Source organism: Haemaphysalis longicornis, unplaced genomic scaffold (genome assembly GCF_048455015.1).
Source record: "Haemaphysalis longicornis isolate Haplotype H1 unplaced genomic scaffold, Haemaphysalis longicornis Haplotype H1 scaffold_11, whole genome shotgun sequence".
Lineage (NCBI taxonomy): Eukaryota > Metazoa > Arthropoda > Arachnida > Ixodida > Ixodidae > Haemaphysalis > Haemaphysalis longicornis.
Window position 1 is genome coordinate 114,413,046 of NW_027526214.1, and position 19,725 is coordinate 114,432,770.

General features: G+C 46.5%; 1 protein-coding gene and 1 long non-coding RNA gene across 2 annotated transcripts in view; one reads left to right on the forward strand and one right to left on the reverse strand.

Annotated features, from left to right (window-relative positions):
- LOC144160977 (dermonecrotic toxin SPH-like) overlaps nt 1-3,797 on the forward strand; it is a 31,600-nt gene extending 27,803 nt beyond the window's left edge. The window contains exons 3-4 of the mRNA XM_077692044.1: nt 1,787-1,912; nt 3,541-3,797. Of these exons, the coding sequence (XP_077548170.1) occupies nt 1,787-1,912; nt 3,541-3,782 (368 nt within the window). The 3' untranslated portion in view covers nt 3,783-3,797. The remainder of the gene's footprint in view (nt 1-1,786; nt 1,913-3,540) is intronic.
- A 2,652-nt stretch (nt 3,798-6,449) lies between these two features.
- LOC144160978 (uncharacterized) lies at nt 6,450-16,496 on the reverse strand. The gene is made up of 2 exons (XR_013320458.1): nt 16,370-16,496; nt 6,450-8,059 (listed from the first exon to the last, which is right to left on the reverse strand). It is a non-coding gene; the product is annotated as an uncharacterized LOC144160978 (long non-coding RNA).
- Nucleotides 16,497-19,725: the final 3,229 nt, after the last annotated feature.

A 19,725-nucleotide genomic window follows, 5' to 3' on the forward strand; every position in this document is an offset into this window, starting at 1 on the left:
GCACGATGTGGTAGGTCATTGAAACAGATAAAGAATTTCGAAAGAAAGAAAGAAAGAAAGTGGAGAAAAAATGCCCGCCTGGTGGAATCCGAATCCACGACTTCCAGAATACCGGTCTGCTGCGATAACCACTACGCTACCGGCGGAGCGATTTTCCCCTCCACTTTCTGGGGTATTTATGTTAAGGTATTTTTGTTTCCTGTGCTCTCGACTCTCGAGTCACGGCCCGGGGGTTAAAAAGAAGGTCCCCTTCACGTCGAGAGGACTTCCTTACTTCAGAGTAAAAAAGGAAGTCCTCCTCCTGAAACGCCAGTAAATTTATTTCTATTTTCTACGTTATTCTCGAGTGTCTCTGTCTCTACTAATCTTATATATATATATATATATATATATATATATATATATATATATATATATATATATATATATATATATATATATATATATATATATATAGATAGATATATATATATAATATTGTTACGGAGCTCAGGTGTACAATGCCCCACAGTGCATTGAAACAAGAACGATGACAAAGACGACGACGACGAAGTGCCATGGCACGCACCTTGCGCGATCTGTCATGGCCGCAATGTACATAATGTGAATAGATCGCTTCACCCCATCGCATCGTTCGCCTCATCTGTGTCCTGCCGCCACGTAACATTTTGGTGAAGGTGCGGGGTATCATCCCCATCCTGGCCTCCACATCGCATCGTCTCGGCCAGGGCGGAATCGTCGAGGAAACGTCAGCCGTGTCGGGCAGCCCCAGCCCACTGCGACGAGCATTCGACCACGTCCCCCGCCCCATGACCACAGCCCGTGACCAGCCGATGAAGACGAGCCGCTACATGCCGAGACCAGAAGAACAGAACCCGCGTCCCCAGCCCTCTCGTCCGACGTGGTTCGAGTTCCTCAGACAGACCGCTTCTGCCAGCAAGACATCGCTGTTGTGGGGCTAGGCATCAAGAACATCATCGTCATCTGGGGTGGCAGGACACATCCTCACTGTACGTCTTCATCGCATTGCTCATTCGCATCGCAATCCTCAAATTGCCTCGGCCTCGACCGGGACGGTCGTTCTCGACCCGCGGGGTGATGTTACGGAGCTCAGGTGTACAATGCCCCACAGTGCATTGAAACAAGAACGATGACGAAGACGACGACGACGAAGTGCAATGGCACGCACCTTGCGCAATCTGTCATGGCCGCAATGTACATAATGTGAATAGATCGCTTCACCCCATCGCATCGTTCGCCTCATCTGTGTCCTGCCGCCACGTAACAATATATATATATATATATATATATATATATATATATATATATATATATATATATATATATATATATATATATATATTGCCACGAGGTCTCATGCCATTGCAAACATTCATTTGGACCTGATCTTATTACTTACATCAGCAACTTGAGTAGATTATTCGTTATTCGGTCCAGTTTTAATGTTAATACAACACATAGATTACAAGCTTATCCGGCTCATCCCTTGTTATGGAATTGGAGCAAATTATTTATCAATAGCCACCATTTTCAAGATCAACAGAGTGAAAATAAAAATATCGGCGTGCATGTATTTTTCCTTTTTAAACCACCGTCAACGCATTAGAGAAGCGAAATTTTCGCATGCCTTCCACCTAAACTCTGTTTCAGCGCTAAGTTGTGTGCTAAAACCCTTCGCTGCTCATCAGCCTTCACAGAGTGGATCGACTCACAAATTTTCGTTTTTGGGCTTGCCTTCTCATTATACCCGCTTTATTTATGACAGTTTCCACAGAAAACGCATTGGACGTGATGCTACACGTCCCCACTCTGGACGACAAGGAAATTTTTAGGGGAGTCTTGGACACGATACGCGCACGCACAAAGTCAGAAGCCTGGGTGGAACACGTTGGTAAGTGGAGATCTTTCAGAGGTGCACAAAGTACGCGCGACCACAACGTCCCACTGGGCTGCCAGTTTTACGGTGTAAATCAAAGGTTATCCTCCGCATGCTTGGAGAGACTGCTACGTGCAAAATAAATTTTCAGGTTTCACAGAGGAATTTTCTTGCGATATGCAAGAACGTACATGGACGTGCGCATTTCATGTGGTCAAGAACACGTCCCCCGGCTGAACTAGTACTAAAGCGCACCAAAACGTACGAGTGCAAACATTTCCACTGATTATTCTTCTAATCTTCTCGAACACTTTCCGTTCAAACCTTTTACACTGGTTGTTATTCTTAACTTCTTTGTTTAAACGTTTCCCGTTCAAAGACTTTTAAGTGCCCGTGTTATTGTAGGGTCATTTCATAGGGATTTCAACGTTCTTACAAAACAGCCTGATGTTCGAGCTGAAAATATTTTACAAGATCGCAATCTAAGTCTCATATTTTATATAATCAATATCAGCGCCAGTATGGCTAGGTTATTCACCAGCAGAATAAAACCTAGCTTTTGTATTCCCTAGGTCGACCTTGCTTTCAGTGTTCCGTAAAATAGAAGCACTTTATGCTGACTGACTCAACGTTAAATAATAAAATGTCATAAGTATATCCTTTCCCCTGTTCATTTTGAGTAACGCTAATTTTAAATTGTAATTATTTATTTTCATGCACAAAGAAAATCATATGGCACTGTGAGCCATGAGCCATAAGCCATTGGTCAAGTTCAAGTTCAAGTTTATTTCACTTTTTTGGATAGCGTAGGCGACTACAGAAACAAAAGAGGTCCCGAACTTGAAAACTTACAAATTGAGCCTAGATATTCGGCATACATATTCGTCGGCATACATATTCGTGGCCGCGGTGCATACACTACGGCGATGGAGCAGAATAATTGGCTTATATTTCGGCGTTGCCAGTGGAACCATTTCTCCCTATGCTTCTTCAGGCAATGGTAATTTAGGGGGACGAGAGAAAATATTGGCCAGGACGGCCACCGCTGCAGGTTTCATCGCTGCGGCCGTTTCGACGTCACAGGTAGTGGCACATCCTACCTCGATGCTCTGTTACTGTGATGGCACGCTACGTCAGTCCTAATCTCGGCAATTGTACCCATTCTGCACCAAAAGAAAAATAAAACTCTCGTTTGCTAGACAGTAGGCGCCATCTAGAGAGGACTAGCCAACCTAAAATGTGTTTGTTGGTAATTTCATTTCAGTATCGAAATAATATATCTCTAAAATAAGGGAATAGGGCAGTCAGGAACGTTTCGGTGAATTTGTAAAACTTTTCGTATTGATGCACGATGGTTTTTAAGCCCGTAAGTCATAAATTAGTAATTCCCCCAGGAGTGTAATTATGGTGATTCCCCGTTATTACGACTGAGTGGCTGCAAAAAAAAAAGAAAACAAAAACGGTGCTCGAAATACAGCAACAGGAAAACAGGCCTTCCGCTAATCCTTTGAGGTCTAACTTCTTCGTTACTCCTCTGGGCATGCCAAACATTTCAGGCTGCGCACGTCTTCCCCATTAGAAAGGTCATCTCTGCGATCCCGTAAATAAAGAAAACGCCAATGAGCCTGACTCCTCTTCCGCAGGGTTTGAATTCGGCTACTTCGATTCTCCTGCAACCACCGCCAAAGCTTTTGCTGAGCTGGGCATCTTGGGTCGCCGATGGCAAGGTCATGGAATGACAAACTGCCTGCCGTATCAAGGATATCATAAACTTGAAGAAATTGTTGCCTGCCGTGACGGCAAAAGTTCGAAGTGCAACTACGTCGATAAAGGCTACGCATGGACGCTCGACAAAGAGTCCAGCATCGCAAGAGAGATCACGTGAGTGGCTTTCCGTCCATTATCAGCAGCCCATTTAGGGCGAAAGACTTAAAGGGCCGGACCACCGATTTTTGTCGCATATATGTTCTCTAGTTCATATGAAAGCACGAGTATTATATAGAGCGTATTCACATACATACAGGCAACCATGCGTGCGCCGCCATATCTGTGGCCAAGCGTCCGTTGCTAGGCGACGTTGTGCGCACGGCCCGCAGATCAGGCCCTCCTCTTCTCCTCCGTGCCTTCATGGCGGCCAGGCAGGTCGCGGTCCGCGATATGAGCTTGTGTTTTCGTGCAAGGCGTGTGCGAGTGGCTTGATAGTCTGTTGCACCGCGATAGCGTTGGTTACGCGAAAATTCATGGTTCCGCTCATGAGTGTGACAACCTTATCTGCAATTCAACCCCAGCCTCTGCGCACACCTACGAGCGAGTGCGAGCCGGTCGGGCGCAAAGGTTGCATCGTTAGCGCATTGGTCGTTTGTCAGCATGAACTGCATCATTTCCAAACTGATGCCCACTGAACGCAAAGTAATAACTCGACGCTAAGTACTGTTGAGTACAGTGCGATCTACCTATCGCCAGACGCGTATCAAGTCGCCGCCGCAGATCAGCTGATGGCCAGCCGCCGCGCTCTAATGTCACAGGTGAGTTTTGCTGAGTGTGAAACATTTAGCGCACGAGAAACCCAGTGCCAATGTGTCGCCCGTGCCATCTTGAGGGAAGCCGTTTTTAGGGCTGCTTTTTTGATAGTAACTCGAACATAAGCAGCAACGTGTTTTCTTCTTGTTTTTTCTCGTGCGGTGATTGGATCGCATGCAGCGATCAATTTACTTCTGTCAATCTCAGCGCAGGGCATGAAGCCCTGTGTTTCGATTGTCCTTGGGTGGAGTGAGGAAACCGGCGAGCATCAGTTAAAGGTCAAAACCTCGGGTACTTCTATCCTGCGCACTGTTGAGGCCGATATATCTTTTAAAGAAATTGCTGTTCGATCACGCCGTCCGGAAACGAACGTCGTCTCAAGCTGTTGTTTTGCGCCAGCAGCGCTTAGCGAAATTTACTATTATGGGTTTTTAGGGGCAGCAGAACTGCCATTTAAGTCTCCGTACTAAACTTGTAGCTCCTGCTTGGTTTAGAAAAACTAATTGTGCACATGATGGAAGTAATTGTGCCTTTCTGCTTCACCCCGAACTTTAGCCCGTTTTTTTTTTCTTTCTCTTTCATTGCAGGCGTATGCAGCTGCTAGAAAAGAAATACGGCGCCCTCACAGAGCTGGTGTGCGTCCTGCGGGGCAAGCCTCAAGAGTGCCGTTTTTTGCGGCATCCGTGAGCAGCAGCAGGTATAAATACAGTGATAGTGTTTAGCACACTTCGAAACTGATCTACAAAAATATTGAGAAATAAATAGCGAGGTCGACTGGTGCCCTTTTATGTGCATTTAGGTGCCTTTCCAGCTACTGCTATTTGAATTTACAATGACTGTGGAAAATGAAAATAAAAAGAAACACATTTTGGTCATGCTCTTCATGTGCTAGAATATAAAAAAAAACATTTTAGTCATACTCTTCATGTGCTAGAATATTTTTTGCAAGACGTGGTTTCTGGCCAGGAAATGATAACTCATGACTATCGCCTTCATTTTGGCTAATTCAACTGTTATGAAATGGTGATCTGTACAGTGAGCACAAGGACTTCATTGAATTATCGGGCCACATTTTGTCACACTGCGAAAAGTTACGCTTGTGTTCCACTTTTTGGGAAGTGCGTTCATTGCTTAGAAAAGGAAAAGTTCACACATTAATTGATAGGCGTACTTAAAATTTAATGTTTAATAATGTGTGCATTAGAGACCCTTCAGTTGCACTCCCAAAAAAAGAAATCGTGTATCAAAACCTTGCTATGTAGCAGGGAAGGGGCGAGATGACGTGTTGGTTTCGATGTGCTTTTAGCCTTTTCATTGCTTGTAATCGCATTGGTATGTTTATTCCTTGAATAAACAATCAGTCACAGCTCAGTGCTTTGTCCTGCCTTTGTTCATATTGCTTTGTAAGACCCACTTTTCATTATGCAATACCAACTAGCTTACCAACCCATGTTCTTTGTGCACCACCAAAGCTTAACATTGGTGTTTCCGGGCATCATCAGCAAGGCTTAAGTTAACTTGTCTTACTTACACCTAGGGTAACTGCTAACAGCAGCTTGGGACACTATTAAAAATGGCATGATGAGAACATGTCTATCAAGAAACATTTTATTACACATCAATAAAACACCACCCACCCAACCAACAGTTCACAATGTAATTACCCATCAGTTAAATATTAGTGATAGTTTGCAGTAGGTCACAGGAGCACCGATGCAGTCTGCCGATTCTCTTTTGTTGTCACTTCTGCACTACTACTTGGAGCTAAACAGAGACAAGGAGCCTTGCTGGGGTACAAAAAAAATTACACCCATCTCCCCGAAGGGAACCATGAGTAGGATGCGGAGTGTCATGGGGGTTCCGTTTGCGTTTCCGTTATGTTTAATTGCGTCAGCGCACCCGTTGACGGGACTGTTGCTTCCATCCTACTTCATCTGAAGAAGCTCGGAGTCAAGCGAAGCAAGCGCAGCACTGAACGGGCGCTCTGCTAGTTCCCCTTTATATTCACAGCTGTAGGAGAGGAGACTACGAGAGAGAAGTTTGAAGTTTATTAGGAAGATTGCATATAATACAGTACATACATTGGTAAAGAATACAGAAAGAGGTCCCATAGTTTATCACTGTGGGGGGACCTCTTGTTAAAAAATACATAAAAAAACGGTAAAACAAGAGCAGTCAGAAGAGATAAGCAGAAATATAATGTAGATTTATACACAAACCAAATGGACACGGTATAACGGTATAATGAACAATTGCGATGATCGTTCATTACTGATTAGGCCAAAATATCAGAGCGGAGGTGAAAAAAAAATGACGCTTCACTGGACATCAACAGTGTCGAAATATAGAACAAAACAGTTTAATTGTGGCAAAACAGCCTAGGCTGATTTGTTCAGCCTTCATAAAGAAAACAGAGCATGAAAGCAGAATTATTGTAAAATAATATTACACAATAAACGCATTACGGGGATCAATCAGGCAACATGCTTTCACTGGGATGGATTAAAAAAAAAATTGCAACACAGAAATCAACGTCAGTGAACTGGAGACATACATTTTCCCGGAATATATACGCTTTCCTTGGATTTATAGGGTGAGAGTGAATGAAGGACTATGAAGGAAGAGCCGCGCATGCGCGCGAGAGAGCTGAAGCGAACGGAGGAGGAGCGCGCGCAGACGGTAGGAGAGGAGAGGAGAGTACGCAGCTGTTTGGAAAGGAGGAGAGGAGCGCATGCACAGATGGTGTGCAGACGGTCGCCACCGGTCAACAAGTGACATACCCCCGAGCATAAGACACTCCGCATCTAGAACACGGAAACACCATTTTTTCCCATTCCATTCGGTTTTTGTGTGTGGGTGCTTCCACTTGTAACCTTCCATTCTTTGTGTTACGATTGATACACATAGCCATGCCCTATTGTGCACAGTTAATCTAAAGCAAGGGTGTGAAACACCCGGGCCACATGTGGCCTGCAGACCTTTTGATTTTTTTTTGACCTTTTGATGTATTAAAGGATCACCGTAAAACAAATATCAGTGCCTATATTTTAGTCATCCTGGAGATCAGTACTGATATGTTTCTCAAATGGTGACACCAAATTCCATACAGAAATGACCAAGCATATTTACAATGTGTGGGAAAGGACTTGTTTCGTTTGAACGGCAGCATTAGGTGACAATTTGTTACACCCCCCTCCCCCCTGCCTTTCTTGCATTGCAACCTTCCCACGTGGGACTGAACTTCTTGACTGTGGCTTGCTTGCTCACTGATGTGAGTTGAGACCCCTCATGTCACTAACTAAGATGCACAATTTTTTTTGCACAAAACATTAACAACTCTTAAAAACTTGCATACTACAACGACAATCATCAATGTCAGCTTGGACAAAAAAGGGAAAGAAATACTGACATTGGGCAGCATTACAAACACCCTGTATTTTTTGTGAAGACACAGAACTAAGCTGAAGAATGTTTACTAGAGCAGCAGCAGCAGCATAAAATGGACAGTGGTGTAACAACTGACAAAAAATAACCTACCTAAACCATTGGAATCAAAATCACGAGCGTAACAGTTTAAAATTGGGCTTGATGTCTTCATCTAGACTCCCATTGCTTCAGGCTCGCAATGGGTGCTGCCATTCACTGCGTGGAATAGCATTTCACATTATGGAAAATTCGGAGGGCTTATTTTACACATTACGGCACATCAAAACTTTCACCGCCAAGAAATGAGGTAAATCGTCGGTCAACAGTCCAGGAAACAGCTTTTCATGTCTACAGGAGCAAAATCCTCATAATGTTCTGTTTGAACAGAAGAGTGCATTCATACAGATGACCAGGGCTAAAATCTTCATGACAGAACATAACTGCAAATCACACAATGAAAACCAAAACATCTGTGCATTTAGATACTACAGCGAAACAAAAAATTGCATCAATAAGTCAATCATCAGGAATTGCACTACCTGGTACAGTAGCCTGTGCATTGTGCTGTTATGCCCATCGCTGGGTAGTCCCTAAATCATACTTCCAATAAATACACATGGTTTGCGACGATTTTAGATGCCCACCACACAACATTTTTTGCACACCCGTTACACACCACACTAACCATGCGTTGCATCCTGGCTGTCTTAATGGTCATGTTCGCCTTCTAACCAGTGGCATTGGATGCCTGCTGCTCTTTTCACTGTTGCCCAGTATTGGCATTTCATTGCGGCCATTCCCATTCCATCCTCTTCTGTGTGGCTAAGGTGTTGTGCTGCTGGGCCCAAGGACATTGCAGGTTCGATTCCCAGCCACTTTTCTGACAGAGGCGAAAAGCAAAAACGCCCGTGTCTGCGAGATTTCGGCGCACGTTAAAGATCCCCCCCCCCCTTCTTGCCCCAGGTGGCCAAAATTAATCCGGAGCCTTCCACTACGGCGTGCCTCACCCACCTATTTCCCACACAATAAGGGAAACTGCTAGACATTGTTGTCTCAGCCAAACTGATGCACACGGCTTGCTGGAAAATACCTATTCGAATGGCACAACTGACTGGCTCAGATTTGCTAGAGCTGCGCACACAGCTACAATTTTGTCTAGCTGGGTGAGCCTCTCGTTCTGCTTCACAGTCACAAGATCAATTGGAATAGTGCTTGACAGGATTCAGTATCGTCCTCTAAGTAGCCCAATCACCCGTTCTACATGAATGCGGACATTAGCCAATTTTCGAGTTTTTTGGACGTCCCAAGCCGATAACTGCGATTTCCCCCTAGTGAAAGCCGGCATTTCTAGCTTGGCTGAGTGGATGCCAACAGCATCACCTATTGTGAATCCTCTGTCAGCCAACACTGTGTCACCTGGTACAAGGTTATTTAAGATGCCGCAAGACTCGGTAAGGCGCTTGTCGCTGGTCCGACCACCCCAACCCTCGGAAATGAAAGTGACTGCACCTCGTGCTTTGCAGCGCAACGCCGTAGCCACTGAGACACCGCGGCGGGTTATATTTGCAGCATTGGTAAAACCATTTTGAAATACTGCAACTTGCCAAGGAATTTAGTCCTGTCAGTTTTACCTTGCAATCTGATTATACTCACATTTTTTGCAGTTTGTTTTTAGTTGTAAATTAAGTGTATCAAGTCATTTTTTTTGCGTGTTTGCCATTCAGCAGAAGACTGCACTTACTGGGCACGTCTGGTATTGATGGTCATTTGTACTCAACACATCCTGTATTTACTGATTTCTTTTCTGACTCCAACAACTGCATCGGTGAAGCAATTTTGTAAGCCTGCAGCTCGTCGTCTTGTTCAGTTGTTATTAACGTGCTATGTTAGAGAAATCACATCAATCTCAATTATCTTTTTAGTTTAAGAGTGTGGCATTACTTTGTGTATTTACCAGAAAACTATTACCTGTCTGTATAATGCCTTTAAATCCCTATTTCTTTGAACTGTTTCAACGCTTTTCTGTGTATGATACTGTCCAGTTGCTGTGATTTTTTTAACACGAGGAAAATGCAAATATCATTTTAAGCAGTGACATCACAAATGACATACTGTGTGCTGAATAAACTTTTTCTGTTGTTGCCCACTAACCTGTTGCCTACTAACAGCTTTGCAGGCTTTGCTTAAAGACCTACAAAAAAAAATAAGTAGCAGATAGTGAATTTTCACTATTGTAAACGCGATACCCAGGACTCTGCTGGGAAAAACTCGTCATTGTGTACATAGAAGGGAACTTAGTATCTGGCACACAGCATCACTGAAAAGCAATTTACATGCCCATCATAGCTAAAACGTGCTAAAATTCACACTCACTGCTACATTGTAATTTTTTTTTATTCTAAGCATCCCCTTTTATTCATGCCCCTTGCACTTGCGATAGATGCACTTACGGTTGATTGATTGATTGATTGTAGGGTTTAACGCGCCGACGCAACGCAGGCGATGAGGCGCGCCGTAGTGGAGGGCTCCGGATTAATTTTGACCACCTGGGGATCTTTATCGTGCGCCGAAATCTCGTACACACGGGCGTTTTTGCTTTTCGCCTCCATCAGAAAAGCGGCCGCCGCGGCCGGGGCACAAAGATTTGGAGTATTTAACATTCAATACACCTTTTATAAAATGGGGTAGGAACTAAGAATTGAGCAAATGGGGCAGTAAAAATTGGAACAATTCATATGGTGAAAGGTGTTGGAGGGCCAGAGACAGATGTGATGATAGTTCCAGGGTGCTTACTGCTCCTACCCTTGTTCTACTCTCCCCAAGTAGGAGCTGTGCAGTACGGTCTCCCACTGCTATTAACACTGCAACTTGGTGTGGCTGTGTGAGGACGCTGACATAGCATGTGTGCTAGGCCTGCTCCTTCCTGGCACCTGTGGCACTCTGCAGGGGGGGTGGGGGGACAGCTACTGTTACCTGTCCTGGGTAACAGTAGCTGTAGACAATTAAGCTCCGACACGAATTTGTCTGGAGGTGTCTCCAAACCACAGATTCCTGGGAGGGATACAGGCTCAGGTCAGCTGACAGTGGTTGGGGATATCCGTGTAGGACACTACTCTGTTCCTGCCTGACAGTGAGATGAAGCCACCGTCCAGATTGACGTGCGCTAGGTCGGTGAAGCCGCAAGCGGCGTTGTGTGCGGATTCACTCCTGGCCATGCCAAAGAGGGCAGCGGTCCAGATTAGATCCAGAATTAGCGGTCCAGAACTTGCCGGTTCGTTTTTCGGGGTCGAAGCCAAAAGTTAGAGGTACGGACACCTCTTCGGAGGTGTCGGGAGAAATTTAGGATTGCAGACCTGGAGGTTTTAATTAACAGCGATGCTGTTGAGCAAATCATTTCTGTATGGTGTCCGCAGCTTTTAAAATACTAGGAAAATGCACACCATTCATGCTCACGTGCCTTGATACGTGTGCATAGTTTGTCGCGGATAGTGGATAGGCCACAGATAGTTGGCATGGCCGAGGAAAGGAAGAGGCCGGTGTGCTTCGACAGGCTCGGCGTGCAAAGCATCTGCTAGAGACGATAAGTCATGCTTACAGGGCGGCACAAGAAAACGTCGACCAAAATGACGAGGTCACTCTGGCGTTGCTCAACGTAAGGTAATGAAATGCCATCCCGCCGACGTCAACCACGGCACCACGACAATAAAACTCAACTTTGTGTCCGTCAATGATCAAGTCTTGCACGTGAGCGCAAGCTTCCCTGAATTTTTTTACTGTTCTGATTTTTGTGAAGGCCACCATTGCCAGTGCAATGGCTGCTGCTTCATACACCACTGGGGTATGAAGCGGGCCAGAGGCAATGGAGTTTCCCTGGTTATTGACTACAGCAACTAATATTACGTCGAGACGAAAATAGTTGGCTGCGTCGCTGTAAACCACGTCCTCACATTTAGCTTAGCGTTTGCGCAGAGCTTGCGCCATGGCCTATCGTCTCTCGTCGTTGTAATTGGGGTGCGTTTCACGAGAAGAGGGGGAATGAGGATGCAATCTCCGCGTTGTTGGAATAGCTACTTGTAAAGTCGTGCTGCAAGGAAGGTTAATGTCCAATGTGCTTAAAATGCGACTCCTTGTTTGGCTGTTAGCTAAAGCTCATGCTGCCTTAACCTTTGTAGAAAGTGTACGTCTGAAACTGATCATGGTATGCAGAAAAAGAGTTTTCCTCCATGTTCAAGAACCTTTCCCATGCATGGAATGAGAGATAATGGCTGGAGAATTTCAATCGTAAGCTTTTTTTCAGGTTTAGGGATTAAAATATTTTTGGCTCTTTTCCACTGTTTCAGAATGTGGCCTCTATCCCAACACATATTGAGCTAATGAGTGAGGGCTTTCAAAAAGTCAGAACCTAGATTACAAGCATTTGTTCCTGATGTCGTTTTGCCTAAAAGCACATTTTGTTTTGTGCAAAGGGCCGTAATGGCAGCCGCGTACCTTGCCCGAAGTAATGTTGAGGAGGGCATTATTCCGGCTCGAGCAGGGGGGCAGTACCTTGGCAGCACAGCTTGCAATATGAAGATCCTGAATAACCTTCAGTAGTTCTTTGTCCGTGCTACCAAACTGATAGGGAATGACACTTATGGCGAATTCCATTGGGAGAGCAGGAGCACTCAAAAGCACTCTGAAAGTGCTCTCTGCTGAGCAGGCGTGTTTCAGTGGTCGAACAGAAGTAGGAGCACTGTCATCCAGTGGTAGTGCGAGACCACTTTCGGTGCTCTGAGAGCAGTTGGGAGCAGTTCGATCTGCTCCCGCTTGAAAAGTCGGAGTGAGCACAGTACGATACGAAGGAAGTCACATGACCTTTAACGTCATATCCTCCCCTTTGTGTGTGTGTGTGTGTGTGTGTGTGTGTGTGTGTGTGTGTGTTTTGCTCCCTTGTATCGGGGAGCGCGGCAGTATCCATCGTGCATTTGCAACTTTGTGGAATGGGCAGCGAGCCCTACGAACATGCGAATGCTTCACACCGCCACACGTGCTTTGCCCAGCTTTGCTCACACATGCTTTTCCGCAGAGATTGCTGGGATGCCTAAAGGCTGGAATACGTGGAGCGAACTTTCACGAAAAAGTTCGCGCGGCGGGAAATCTCTGAGCTACCGTACTTATCCAATTCTAACGTGCCCCCGATTCTAACGCGCACCCGATTTTTCTGACAAAAAAAAACCAAAAAACTTGCACCTCCGTTTGTAATGCGCACGGAACTTTATAACCCAGATAAACGAATGCGGGAGAAATGGGCGATTTATTCCCCAAAGTATATTCGCTCATCTCACTCCTCGTCGCTTTCCGCTGACCAGAACATCTCGTCCTCGGTGCCACCAAGAGCCTTCGCGATGCCACACTTCTGAACGAACATTCAACCATGGTCGATGGGATCGTGGCCCACGCCTCGCACGCCCATCCCGCGAGCTTCTCCAGAGCCGCACGCTTCAGCCGACCGCTCGTTTTGAACGCGTGAGAGCCGCTGCTGCCATTGCTGTTATCAAGCGCGCAAGTGGAACAATTTGACGATTTGTGTGAACGCCGATAGAAAAGTCTAGGCGCATATGGTTCCTGCGTCCGAAAAATCGTTGCTAAAAGCTTTAGCGCCATCTTGACGTGGTGATGGCGATGGGTGGGACGAAATTTCTGCTGTTTCGGTTTCGGTTTCGAATCCGATGCTAACGCGCATGTGATTTTTCGGCCTATTTTTCCGGAAAAAGGGCGCGCGTTAGAATCGGGTAATTACGGTACATGGAGCGACGACATGGCGCGCACCACCGCGCTGCCGCTGGGCTGCTCTAAATTAAAGCCCCTCCGCCGCAGCCCTGCCCATAGGAGGGGCTTTACTCTCACTGAACTCCATGCCCAGAATCAACGGTGCTGTTCAGTAAACAGACCCAGTGAAGGAGCTTCCCACTTTGGTTGTACATCATTTAACGATTCTGCGTGGGGCGGGGGTGTTTCTTCTACTGAAATATTCGTTCTCAGTTCTCAAAAACGCTAAAGGCTGAAGAGAGAGAGAGAAAGAGAGAGAGAGAGAAAAAAAAAACGAACGGCACCGGGGAGATTCGCACGAACGACTACAAGAACAAGTAGCCGGCAGTTTAACCTCTACTTCACCCCGAGAGATGGTGCATATGAGCAAAATAGCCTCTGTTACTGGTTTTTGTCGTATTTGAGACGCCCTCGTAGTGATACCGCCTGTTCCTCACTCGCCAATCTTGCAGACAGGCCTCATATTGCTGCTACTGCAAGTAATGTAGCCGGATCGCCCTTATTTAACCTGATAAATGCTATCATGTATGCCCATCTCGGCGACACAAGCCACGACAGCCGGTCGGGACCGTGTTTTCCCCTCGGCGTTTTTTCTTCTCCCACCTGCTTTCCGGGTGCGTGCCGCACTCATGGCAGGTGCAGTGGCCCTGCTCCTGAATGCCCCCAAGTGTTCTGTCACCTACTCCTCACTGCATGACGCCACTGCTCCTGTTCTCTCAATGGAATTCCCCATTAGGTTGCATCGATGTATGGCTTGGCTTTTACCGAGATCGATTAAGCATCAGACGACGTTTCATGTCTTGGGTGGTTGCTTCTCACGCTGCAATCGCAAGCTGCATGCCAATTTTTTCGCAATAACTGAGTATTCTTTAATGTGTTGGTCAAGCCAATCCAGGCGACAAAATACGTTGCAACTGACTTTGTTCTTGCGGAGCCGCTGTTGCAAACGACTCTTGGGCTCCCATATGTGGGGAAGCTGCAAGTCAACCTGGTATTGGTTCCCTGCTTCAAATGTATAATTAGTTACCTGCTCAGCATCTCGGCCCAGCTGATCCGCCTTTGCCTTGATGTTAGTTATTTCTCAGATATGTGGACCAGTCACCGAGTGTGAGGAATCCCGCTGCACCACTCAGAGCCTTTGAAATGCATCTCAGTAAATGAGGATAAGCGGGCCTACCAGACCTTCGTTTGATGTTGCCGGGTGGTCGCTGCCGAGATTCTCTTATGTGTTGCGTAAAGTGGTCTTCCTTTACGTGTGTTCTGTAGAAGTGAGGCAAGGCTGCTCACACTGCTGCTCATCACTGCTCATACTACTTCCGGTGCAAGTGGGATGCGCATGGTCAGTGGTAAGGGTGAGGCCTTCTTGTTGGGCATCAAGCCAAAGATTTCGCTTTTCAGTGGTGTCATGCTTGCAATCCCCACTTAGTGTGATGTGCATTAAAATCACCGACAATGAGTAATGTGTCGAAATGGAAAATTTTAAGAGTTTTCTAAAAAAGCTTGGTCAATTTGGAGGTGTTGCGAGAAGGGCTCCATACGTTTAGGAGAAATGTGCTGGTCAGCCATGTTTTGCATTTAGTAATTAATTCGATGCAACAATACTCGCATCCCGGCCGGCAAATTTCACTTCTTTTCACAGACGCAGAAGTTTTGACGCCTCAGAACGCTCAAAGTTCTACACCGTGTTTGCCATTTGAAAAGACTTTCCACACTGATGAGTTCTACGCTGTTTGTTGATTAGTACACGCATACCCTGAAGTCACTGACCAAAGAACTGAAGCGCATGCAAACTTCCTTGCCGGCCTGACCCCTGACCCGACAGGCACAGTCAGCCCTGTGCGGCCGCAGCGGCTCACCATTGTTTGCATTGCTGGATGTAAACAAATCTTTCCTTTGCAGCTACGTCAGCTGACTCCTTAGCCATGATTGGCTATCCAGTTTTGCATTGCCGAGGCGCAACGAGGGGATTCAGTCCTACAGCGATCTTGTCCCCCTCGCAAAGCGAGAAAAAGCGATGCCTGGCTCATCACTTGCGACGTCACGCAATGTGCCAAGTCGCCAGTGGGAATGTGCCTTTAGACGATTGGTGAGCACTTTGGAACTGTCTGCTGACGGAGGCCAGACGCACGTGCAGTCGATTTTATGGGGCCCATTCCCCTTCACGCAGCTTCCTCAAAGAACCGGTGATTCAAATGTTGAGACCGGTGATTTCAGCACCAATCTTATCCTCAAATTGCGCTAACATTGCTTTGAATGTCGCACGAGGGTTTCCATGATCTGTTCTCCAAAATTTTGAAGCACACCTTCCGTAATGTACTAATCATCCGACCCCGAAGCAAGGAGGGTTTGCCAAGGCGAATTTTCTTGTCCCAGTGTTTTAACTGAGTAGAGCCAGATGGAGAATTGTCCATTGCGTCTGCGGACCCAATTTCTGAGGACCCCAAGGTCGGTAACCTGCTGTGGCTGGAGTCAACGATGGCCTGAGATGCTGGTCTGACGTTTTGGAAGAGGCAGGGTTGACAGTGGTGTCGAGTCCCTTAAGTTTAGTTAGGGCTGCTTTTAGAACTTTTTTTTTCCAACGATAATGGGCTCAAGCATGTGATGGATTTTGTTAATTTCTGAGCATGAATCGGAATGTCTGCCGTGAGTGTATTGACTCTGGGGGACCATGTGTCTCTGAGTGTGTTTGCCGTGGGAGACCGTAGCTGCCCAGCTCACCTTGTTGTTTAGGTTGATTCTGTTGGCATGGATATGGCCGCCTGTCCTCGATGGTTTTGGCCCTCAGTGCTCGACAGCCGACGACGCAACGTCCAGCGCACACAATCCCAGCTCCGGGTGGAGTTGTCCTTGGTTGCCGGTCCACAGCTCGCATTCCCTTGGCTTTGCTGCAACCAAGGAAATGAGCCCAAATGGTCACTCTCACCAGATGAGGCCCTAAAGAATTTTTTACTGCTCCTTTCTATTGTCCTCGTCCTTCACGAATAGTCACAATCTGCGCATAGGGTGTAAATCCCGAAGTGCTAGGACTTGATTTTAATGAAGCCTGTCGCATGCTTAAGCTCCCAATCAGAGGTCAAGAGAAAAACGTTCAATGCATTACTGACCGCTAATCGCTAAAACGCACCCGCCGCGGTGGCTCAGTGGCTGAGGCGTTGCGCTGCTGAGCACGAGGTCGCGGGTTTGATTCCCGGCCGCGGCGGCCGCTTTTATGATGGAGGCGAAAAGCAAAAACGCCCGTGTGTACGAGATTTCGGCGCACGTTAAAGATCCCCAGGTGGTCAAAATTAATCCGGAGCCCTCCACTACGGCGCGCCTCATCGCCTGCGTTGCGTCGGCGCGTTAAACCCTACAATCAATCAATCGCTAAAACGCTTCAACAAGGCCGAAGCCACATGTAGCCAAAGCAACAAGCACTAAATGAACATCATACTGTTAAACTAGGCCGTACAGCCAGTGTCTTCTTGGCAGGAGGCACTTATTCATGCGGCAGCATGTAATGCCTTTCAGCTGCTGCTTGCATTAATCTAGAGTTTTGCGCCCGTGAGTACACCCCATTGTTTTTCTCAACAGCTGCGTAGTTTAATTTGACCCAATGCAAGTGCAGTTACTAATACGCCTGCAGTGCACTGGCCTTGAATGCAGGATCACACATGCTTGGTGCATTGCTACCGTGGTATGCTGCACGTATCAACTCGACTCAACAGTGTGTCACCTGACAACCTCCAAATGCACACCTGAAACATCTCCTTTAGTTCTTTCCAGGGTGCTCATTCTTCACAGTCCATCAACTGTTGGTACAGCCAGAAATACTTTTAGGGGTTCGGGGTGTATGGAGGTATGGGAGAATGGAAGGAGCCTTGCCAAAATGAATGCTAGCACTTGCTTATGTGCAGCATAGTAAAATGTTCGGGGGAGGGGGTTCAAAACCCCTTCGCGCTGTACCTGGAGAATCCTATCGGCCATCTGGGAGGCCATCACTGATGTATTGCTGGGGCATTCTTGGCTCGTTTCTCTCTCACAAAGGTGAGCACATGGCGGAGTTATTTGTGCACTTGACAGCACCTGAGGATTCACAAGGATTGTCAGCTGCTGATAATGGCTGAGCTGTTGGGTTGACCTTTTTTCTGTGCAGCTTAGCAAAGGGGTCAGCCTCGCGTAGGATGTTTACTAGCACTGATGAGAGGCTGAAAGTTGGGACGTAAAGAGTAGTCAGGCAGTGGATGTTCACACGTATTTAAAGAATTGGCCATCATATGGCTCATGTGAAGACTATGACATGCTTTTCATCACTATCAGAAGTGGGGTAGATCCAGCCCCTTTAAGGGACAGTGGCACACCATCTTGCATTCGGGACAGACGAAAACACCCACACATCAAAAGGTTCGACAAGTACTCCTGTAATGATGCCAGCATTTACGGAGGTGAAGGATAAAAAAATCTAAAATGAAGTTTGCCTTGGAGGTGCAGTGTCCCTTTGGCTCTGCACATTTTTATACGTTTCACCATGAAAATGCATAATCAACATAAAAAAAAGTTGTACAACTGAAACTGAAAAGCAGCACAGGCTGCATAAACTTTAACTTCTTAAGAGAAGCAAAAATAGGCCAGAAACATGCATACGCTATGCCAAGTTTTTTATGCAGCCTTGTGTGCCTAGTGGTGGCTGGATGGCTTTTTGTTGACTTCGCCGGACTGGGGGAGTGGCTGTTGAGAGCCAGTGGTTGATCTCATGATTCAGACCTGCAAGAGTGAGTAGTAACATGTGAACATAAGCATGCTTCAATGCACAGTCTTACAACAGTCAGTTCACCAGTGACCACATAAAGTTGAAAACGGCTTGTGCTTGCTTTGTAGAAGGTTTGTACGAACACTTTGATTGACTATGAGGTTTAACACACTGACCCTACACAGGCGATGAGGCACACCGTAGTGAGGGACTAAAGTTAATTTTGACTACTTAGGGATGTTTTAAAGTGTGCCAAAATCTCGAACATAGGCATTTCTGCTTTTCGCCTGCATTAGAAAAGCGGCAACTGTGGCCAGTTGCCGCTTTTCAAATATGAAGTCTGGACTAGAAGGTATGCAGGCAACATTTAACAAATACACATATGTGCAGACGCAAGGATGGTGAAAACAGAGCCTGCAAGCATATGAATGGTCTGCTTGCCGGTTGGGAAGGTTGGTTGCTTAAAAAAAGAATCGTGCATAAAGTAACATGCTAGATACCATCTGTGCCAAAGGCATTGCTTAAAAATCAACTCGCCATTCCATGTAATAAATGCAGCTATGTCGTAAAAGCACAGAGGGGGAGGGAGGAATAACCGGGTGTTTTAAGGTGCACAGTAAAAATAGTGCAGTTAAAAGGAACAAGCCAAAGATGGAACTAGCGTTACTCCGCTTTGTTCACAAATTGAAACGCCCAATTTGTTTTCATTCCTCAAATTAAGGTACTTTCTGTCTCGTCGGCTGACGAGCGACGATGAAAGCGACCACACCGACCGCTTGCTGGAAATCAAGTGCCTTTATTAAGCGAAAAGAAATAAACCCTCCCGGTCCCCGATGGCGCAGCGGCGCAGGCGTGGAACACGATAGCTCACGCGTCACACATCCGGCGGATTTGATCCGCGGAGCTTTCGACCGTCACTGCTAGTGTTTCGTCTGTGCTTGAATAACTGTCAGACGCAAATTAAGGCCATCAGGCATGCCTGCACCGTTGAACGGCACCAAATGCCGAAGGTTGCGCTGAATGATGCCTGTCGGTGTTTCCACCACATATGAGCGTGGTCTCCTTGCTGGGCTGAGCACATTTGCTGCGCATGACATATTCTGCACCCACACATCCTCCCCGTCAGCGAGTGGGCGGAGTTGGTGGGCGGCGTGACGACGGTTGAAGTTTTGACTTTGTTTTGTTCGGTTAGCTTCATCCTTAGCTGCGACTTCGTCGTGTGGCGGCCACTCCGGTTGCAGGGTGTCTGGCATCTTCGGCGCTGTCGTTTGCAGACGTCGGCCCATTAGGAGCTGCGACGGGCTGTATCCGCTCACCCCTGGCGTGTCGCGGTACACCAGAAGCGCCA